Source organism: Penaeus chinensis, chromosome 6 (genome assembly GCF_019202785.1).
Source record: "Penaeus chinensis breed Huanghai No. 1 chromosome 6, ASM1920278v2, whole genome shotgun sequence".
NCBI lineage: Eukaryota > Metazoa > Arthropoda > Malacostraca > Decapoda > Penaeidae > Penaeus > Penaeus chinensis.
In genome coordinates, this window is record NC_061824.1 from 13,888,584 (window position 1) to 13,897,224 (window position 8,641).

Sequence of the window (8,641 nt, forward strand, 5' to 3'; positions counted from 1 at the left end):
TATATACACGGATATACATGTGTATATATACATATGTATACATACATATACATATATACATAAGCATATAAATGTTATATATACATACATATACATATGTATATGTACATATACATGTATATATACATATGTACATATACATGTATATATACATATGTATATACATATATGTATATACACATATATGTATATACATACATATGTTTATGTACCTAGAGCTTTATATATAGATATATATTTATAAATACATATGTATATATACATATATATCTATACATATATACATATACATATGAATATATAAACATGTGTATAAACATACATATATATACACACACATGAATATATATATGTATATATGCATATATAAGTATGTATATACATTTATACATGTATATACACACATACACAAATGTGTATATACAAATGTATACATATATATGTATATATAAATGTATACATATATATGTATGTGTATGTGTATGTGTATGTATGTATGTATGTATGTATGTATGTATGTATGTATGTATGTATGCATGTATGCATGTATGCATGTATGCATGTATGTATGTATGTATGTATGTATGTATGTATGTATGTATGTATGTATGTATGTATGTATGCATGTATGCATGTATGCATGTATGCATGTATGTATGTATGTATGTATGTATGTATGTATGTATGTATGTATGTATGTATGTATGTATGTATGTATGTATGTATGTATGTATGTGCGCGTGTGTGCGCGTGTGTGTGCGTGTGTGCATGTGTGTGCATGTGTGGGCGTGTGTGTGTATGTGGTGTGTGCATGTGTGTATGTGGTGTGTGCGTGTGTGTATGTGGTGTGTGCATATATATATATATATAATCTCATTATACAACCCATAAATATACATTCAAATGATGAAGAACACTGACCTTTTGTTCTGTAGTCAGATATCAATACAAAAATATTAATTTCAGAGTAAGAAACAATTTTCAAAGAAATGTTGAAAAATAACATCCTTAACAACATTAAAAAACTCAGTCAAAAAAGCCAGACAACTATGAGGTATATACTTACTATATATGTATCATGTTTAATAATTAGAAACAAAACTATAAAATATTTAAATCACTATGCTGCCTTTTGTCTAAACAAAAACAAAACAACAGAAAAACAGCAAGAATATTGCACGCTAAGAGATAAATATATAGCACCTATCAAAATAAAACTATTATGCATAAAAATATACATTCTTAACTAAAAATACTACTTCCTAATCCCTTACTTCTTTCAATACTAGTTTCTTAAATATTGTGGAAATATCTAAACTGGAATGTCAAAAGCCCTGCTTTCAATATCAATCTAAAATCAGGATTATCAATAGAGCAATGTTCATCAAAGGAATACACTACCAGCTGCATAAAAATCATAGAGATCCCAGAATAATTCTGGATGATAATTCTGTAAAGTATACATATATTCATATACATACAATACATATACTGTATATGCTCACTTGCCCCCCCCCTCTCTCTCTCACATTCACACTCTCACTCTCACTCTCACTCTCACTCTCACAGTCTACTGTGTCTGTATCTGGTAAGCTGAGCTGTCCTTTGTTCAATTTCTTCAAATTATATAACACTCTCTACATTCAATTAATATTCTATAATGCATGTTAGTACATCCTCCATCATAGAATGTACTCCCACCTTCACTTAACTACATTATTTCCTACACTACAACAATCTGTTTTACAAAGTTCTTTTCTAAATTGCATCAGATGATTTGTAAGATGTACATGCACCTCTATAATCTTGCTCTACATGGCTTGAGGTTTCTACATCTTCCTGAGATAACTATTTCCATCTTGGTTATAACATCACAGTATTACATCTTCATTGGGTAGTCTGGTTTCTGTGTATATTGGCACAATCTCAGTTGATGTTCCTGAAGCCGTTGATGTGGAAAATACATAACTGTCATCGCCTAGAACCTCCCTTTGAAATAAACCCATTTCCTTACTATCAGTTGTCCTATCATACTTGTCATATTTTTCTTTCTTTATGCTGTTTTTAGACCTTGTGTCACAAAAATCAGTATTGTCTGTATATACATAAAAATCACTTTCGCTTTCACCTGAATGAAAATGATCATCCACATGTGTATCAGAATCTAACCAAGTATCAGCTGTATATGCATCTATTTTTTCTTTATTGTTGGAGTTATTATTTGCTCTTGATATCTTCTGTTCATCTGTATTCAAACTTAAATCATGTACTGAACTAGACTCAGCACAAGCATCTCCACTCTTGCCATCATCACTAGACCTTGAGGTGTCATCATGCATCATTACCTCAAGACACTGTTCTACTAACTGATCACCAAGTGTTGGTCGAACTTCCTCTGCATGAAAAGATCCAAAATGAGATTCCACAATGTTTTCTATCAACTGCATGAGTACAACCGCTGGAGTCCCCTGCAATATTAGTGACCCAAATGTCTGCTCCTGTGCAGCTACAGTTGATCCTTCATTATTTGCTAATTCAAGCTGCTCTTTGTCATCTTCAACTAAACTATTTTTCTTATTTTCTGTCTTTCTCTCTTCCAATTTCTCAGTCAAAACAATAGATTTTTCTGGCAGTTCATCAGAATTATTAATCTCTAAGCTATTATCACCTACCTTGGAATCATCTTTCAAAAGATATCTTTCATGATTATCTACTTTAATTGTATCAGGAGATTGTATATTATCATTCTTGTTACATTCCTCAGCTTTCAGTTCTCTTGAATCTATTTCTGTATTTTCAGCTTTAGCCATGCAGTTAAGTATATGGTCTTTGCTGCTCTCTCGCTGAGCTGCTACTGAAGATTCTAAGTCTTCTTTGTACGTATTGCTTCCCTGGATACTCATATCTTTGCTGGTACTTCCCTGTTTATTTATTTTTTGTTTAGAAGCAAATTCTGTGCTCCTCTGGGTTGCTAAATGAGCCAGGTTGCGTAATGCTGTAAGGGTTGTCTCTGAGAAGTCTTCAATCATTGAATCAATACCTATGCTACTCAAGACTTTCATAAGAGGTTGCTGATGTGTTTCCATGTGTTTTTTTAGTGCATACGAATTTGTTGTGGGTTTTGTACACAGAGGACAATGAAGAAGACCTTCACCAGTATGTTTGCGCATATGATATGTCAACTTCTGACGCTTAGAAAACGACGCCCCACATATGTGACACATGCACCGCTCAGCCCCTGTATGAACGCGGATATGGCTGTTACAGGCCGATTTGTCACCGAAGCATTTACTGCAAAACGTGCATTTGTATGGCTTTTCACCTGAAAAAAACAAATAAACATCTATAGAGCAAATATTTTTCCTATGCCAATAAAGTTAATGAATGAGTAAATAATCTATTCAATAATAATGATTCTAGTTGAATATGTAGATATGAGGAAAAGAGGGAGGGAAAAAGAGAAAAAGTGTGTGTGTGTGTCTGTGTGTGTGTGTGTGTGTGTGTGTGTGTGTGTGTGTGTGTGTGTGTGTGTGTGTGTGTGAGTGAGTGAGTGAGTGAGTGAGTGAGTGAGTGAGTGAGTGAGTGAGTGAGTGAGTGAGTGAGTGGGTGAGTGGGTGAGTGGGTGAGTGGGTGAGTGGGTGAGTGAGTGGGTGAGTGGGTGAGTGGGTGAGTGGGTGAGTGGGTGAGTGAGTGGGTGAGTGGGTGAGTGAGTGGGTGAGTGGGTGAGTGAGTGGGTGAGTGAGTGGGTGAGTGAGTGGGTGAGTGGGTGAGTGAGTGAGTGAGTGGGTGAGTGAGTGGGTGAGTGAGTGGGTGAGTGAGTGGGTGAGTGAGTGGGTGAGTGAGTGAGTGGGTGAGTGAGTGTGAGTGAGTGAGTGAGTGAGTGAGTGAGTGAGTGAGTGGGTGAGTGGGTGAGTGGGTGAGTGGGTGGGTGGGTGCTTGGGTGGGTGGGTGCTTGGGTGGGTGGGTGCTTGGGTGTTGGGTGCTTGGGTGAGTGAGTGAGTGAGTGAGTGAGAGAGTGAGAGAGTGAGAGAGTGAGAGAGTGAGAGAGTGAGAGAGTGAGAATGAGAGAGTGAGAGTGAGAGAATGAGAGAGTGAGTGAGGGAGAGTGAGAGTGAGAGTGAGAGTGAGAGTGAGAGAGTGAGAGAGAGAGAGAGAGAGAGAGAGAGAGAGAGAGAGAGAGAGAGAGAGAGAGAGAGAGAGAGAGAGAGAGAGAGAGAGAGAGAGAAAGTGAGAGTGAGTGAGAGTGAGTGAGAGTGAGGGAGAGAGGGAGAGAGAGAGAGTGAGAGAGTGAGAGAGTGAGAGAGTGAGAGAGTGAGAGAGTGAGAGAGTGAGAGAGTGAGAGAGTGAGTGAGTGAGTGAGTGAGTGAGTGAGTGAGTGAGTGAGTGAGTGAGTGAGTGAGTGAGTGAGTGAGTGAGTGAGTGAGTGAGAGAGAGAGAGAGAGAGTGTGTGTGTGTGCGTGTGTGTGTGTGTGTGTGTGTGTGTGTGTGTGTGTGTGTGTGTGTGTGTGTGTGTGTGTGTGTGTGTGTGTGTGTGTGTGTGTGTGTGTGTGTGTGTGTGTGTTCTACCAACACCTGTAGTTGAGCTCAACCAGTTGTAGAGAAAACTGGGAAAATTACTAAATAAACCTACAACCATTTTAAGTGCGAGTTCTTACCTGTATGGATTCGTATATGTCTTTTAAGGTTTGAATTTTGCGTGAAAGTCTTTGAACAATAGGGGCAGGGAAGCCGTGGACCGTTGTGGATGAGAAGGTGCTCTCGGAGTGTATCACGTCTCTGTAATAAAGGAAGAAATGAAATAAGAAATGCATCTTCACCTGTCTTAAGAATATCGTTAAGAAATTTACATACATTGTAGACAAATTAATTACTGTAAATCTAAATAAAAAACATCTGAGCATTATCTTACAGACAGTGAATGATCATTTATTTTTCTATTATTATGTATTCCTTCCTTTTGGACACTTCTTCATATAGATTTATCAATTCTACAAATCATGGTAATAAAAATCTCAACATTTTTTTTTTAACTAACATATAATAGCAAAAGTAATTTCTCTCATACCCAAGATTTTGTTGATGAGAAAATAAAGCTGAAGGAAAAGAGGAAAGGGAGGGAAAGAGGGAGTGAGAAAGAGAGGGTGACAAAGGAAGGGAGTCAAACAGAGAAGGAGAAGGAGAGTAGGATGGGAGGAGGGGAGGAGAGGAGGAGAGGAGGAGAGGAGGAGAGGAGGAGAGGAAGAGAGGAGGAGAGGAAGAGAGGAGGAGAGGAAGAGGGGAAGAGGGGGAGAGGGGGAGAGGGAGAGAGGGAGAGAGGGAGAGAGGGAGAGAGGGAGAGAGGGAGAGAGGGAGAGAGGGAGAGAGGGAGAGAGGGAGAGAGAGAGAGGGAGACAGGGCATGGGATAGGGAGAAAGGGGGGTGGGGGGGGGAGAGAGAGAGAGAGAGAGAGAGAGAGAGAGAGAGAGAGAGAGAGAGAGAGAGAGAGAGAGAGAGAGAGAGAGAGAGAGAGAGAGAGAGAGAGAGAGGGGGGGGGGGGGGGAGGGGGGGGAGGGGGAGTAGGAGTGGGAGTGGGAGTGGGAGTGGGAGTGGGAGTGGGAGTGGGAGTGGGAGTGGGAGTGGGAGTGGGAGGGGGAGGGGGAGGGGGAGGGGGAGGGGGAGGGGGAGGGAGACAGAGACAGAGAGAGAGAAGACAAAGAAAGAGAGAGAGAAGACAGAGAAAGAGAGAGAGAAGACAGAGAGAGAGAGAGAGAGAAGACAGAGAGAGAGAGAGAAGACAGAGAGAGAGAAGACAGAGAAAGAGAGAGAGAAGACAGAGAGAGAGAGAAGAGAGAAAGAGAGAGAGAAGACAGAGAGAGAGAGAAGAGAGAAAGAGAGAGAGAAGAGAGAGAGAGAAGACAGAAAAAAGAGACACAAGACAAACAGAGAAGACAGAGAAAGATAGAGAAGAAACAGAGAAAGAGAGGGAGAAGACAGAGAAAGAGAGAGAGAAGACAGAGAAAAAGAGGGAGAAGACAGAGAAAGGGAGGGAGAAGACAGAGAAAGAGAGAGAGAAGCCAGAGAAAGAGCAAGAGAAGACAGAAAGAGAGGAAGAAGACAGAGAAAGAGAGGGAGAAGACAGATAAAGGGAGAGAAGACAAAGAAAGGGAGAGAGGAATGAGAGAAGACAGAGAAAGAGAGGGAGAAGACAGAGAAAGAGAGGGAGAAGACAGAGAAAGGGAGAGAAGACAAAGAATGGGAGAGAAGAAGGAGAGAAGACCTAGATAAGACAGAAAGATTGGAAGAAGACAGAGAAAGAGAGGAAAAAGACAGAGAAAGAGAGGGAGAAGACAGAAAGGGGGAGAAGACAGAAAGGGAGAGAGAGAGAATAAAGACAGAAAGGGAGAGAGAGAGGGAGAAGACAGAAAGGGGGGGAAGACAGAAAGGGAGAGAGAGAGAAAGAAGACAGATAAAGGGAGAGAGAAAGAAAGAAGACAGAGAAAGAGAGAGAGAGAGAAAGAAGACAGAGAAAGAGAGAGAGAAGACAGAGAAAGAGAGAGAGAAGACAGAGAAAGAGAGAGAGAAGACAGAGAAAGAGAAAGAGAAGACAGAGAAAGAGAGAGAGAAGACAGAGAAAGAGAAAGAGAAGACAGAGAAAGAGAGAGAAGACAGAGAAAGAGAGAGAGAAGACAGAGAAAGAGAGAGAGGACAGAGAAAGAGAGAGAGGACAGAGAAAGAGAGAGAGAAGACAGAGAAAGAGAGAGAAGACAGAGAAAGAGAGAGAAGACAGAGAAAGAGAGAGAAGACAGAGAAAGAGAGAGAGAAGACAGAGAAAGAGAGAGAAGACAGAGAAAGAGAGAGAAGACAGAAAGAGAGAGAAGACAGAAAGAGAGAGAAGACAGAGAAAGAAAGAGAAGACAGAGAATGAGAGAGAAGACAGAGAAAGAGAGAGAAGACAGAGAAAGAGAGAGAAGACAGAGAAAGAGAGAGAAGACAGAGAAAGAGAAATAAGACAGAGAAAGAGAGATAAGACAGAGAAAGAGAGGGAGAAGACAGAGAAAGAGAGAGAAGACAGAGAAAGAGAGAGAGAAGACAGAGAAAGAGAGAGAGAAGACAGAGAAAGAGAGGGAGAAGACAGAGAAAGAGAGAGAAGACAGAGAAAGAGAGAGAAGACAGAGAAAGAGAGAGAAGATAGAGAAAGAGAAGGAGAAGACAGAGAAAGAGAGAGAAGACAGAGAAAGAGAGAGAGAAGACAGAGAAAGAGAGGGAGAAGACAGAGAAAGAGAGGGAGAAGACAGAGAAAGAGAAAGAAGACAGAGAAAGAGAGAAGACAGAGAAAGAGAGGGAGAAGACAGAGAAAGAGAGGGAGAAGACAGAGAAAGAGAGAGAAGACAGAGAAAGAGAGAGAGAAGACAGAGAAAGAGAGAGAAGACAGAAAGAGAGAGCAGACAGAGAAAGAGAGAGAGAAGACAGAGAAAGAGAGGGAGAAGACAGAGAAAGAGAAAGAAGACAGAGAAAGAGAGAAGACAGAGAAAGAGAGGGAGAAGACAGAGAAAGAGAGGGAGAAGACAGAGAAAGAGAGAGAAGACAGAGAAAGAGAGAGAGAAGACAGAGAAAGAGAGAGAAGACAGAAAGAGAGAGAAGACAGAGAAAGAGAGAGAGAAGACAGAGAAAGAGAGAGAGAAGACAGAGAAAGAGAGGGAGAAGACAGAGAAAGAGAAAGAAGACAGAGAAAGAGAAAGAAGACAGAGAAAGAGAGAGAGAAGACAGAGAAAGAGAGAGAAGACAGAGAAAGAGAGAGAGAAGACAGTGAAAGAGAGAGAAGACAGAGAAAGAGAGAGAGAAGACAGAGAAAGACCAGTTTTTAATAATTTGGTAAAATCCCTCATTGCTTAATTAGTTTTCTTTAAGGATAACAAAATTTTCAAGCTAGAAGGGGTGGTTAAAACATGTTTCCCTTCTTGGAGAGCCTAATCAGTCACTCAGCAGATCATTTCACCTTACAATATAAGGGAAACCACTGCACAGTAGGATGTATTGCACATCAATTTCTCTCACCAGCCCAAACATATGAATTAATCCATGGATCTGGGTGATTTGCCATCATGTCATGGAAAAATTTGGCTGAGGGCCAGTTGACAGAAGTATGCCATCATAAAAAAAATGTATGAGGAATCAAGTGCCAGGAATGACTCATCATGAGTGTACAAGGTTCTTGGATAAAGATTAGACTCAGTGGGCATCTAGGAAGGGAATAAATGCCCATTGTGTGTGTGTGTGTGTGTGTCTGAGACCTCAAAGGATTCTAAGTTTTGCATTATTTCCAGCCTGGATGGAAGTTCTTATGGCTACAGGGATAACACTACTTCCAGGCACAGGAACCAAAGCCTGCTCATTGTGACTGGCAGTGAAGGATAATTACAGAAAATACAAAATACAAAAATTTACACAAATAAGACAATGTTACTTATTGTATTTGTTATTACACATTTGGAGTCTGCTCAATAAAAAAAAAAGTCTATTGCCATCTTGATACAGCATAATCAATGATAAATATAGACCTTGAAAAAAAAATATAGCTTATGCAGAAAGAGATAATAATATTGCAATGGGAAGGCAGGGTTTCTTCATACTACACATGAATGTTGGTGTAAACCTGGCCTAA

The 8,641-nt window shown here is 40.1% G+C and overlaps 1 protein-coding gene across 2 annotated transcripts in view; it reads right to left on the reverse strand.

Moving 5' to 3' along the window:
• Positions 1–1,578: 1,578 nt before the first annotated feature.
• Positions 1,579–8,641, reverse strand: part of LOC125026336 (zinc finger protein 23-like) — a 47,560-nt gene continuing 40,497 nt past the window's right edge. For both annotated transcript variants that reach the window (XM_047614705.1, XM_047614706.1), the window contains 2 exons: positions 4,656–4,776; positions 1,579–3,322 (listed from right to left, as the gene is read on the reverse strand). In XM_047614705.1, coding sequence (XP_047470661.1) covers positions 1,872–3,322; positions 4,656–4,776 — 1,572 coding nt within the window. In that variant the 3' untranslated portion in view covers positions 1,579–1,871. The remainder of the gene's footprint in view (positions 3,323–4,655; positions 4,777–8,641) is intronic.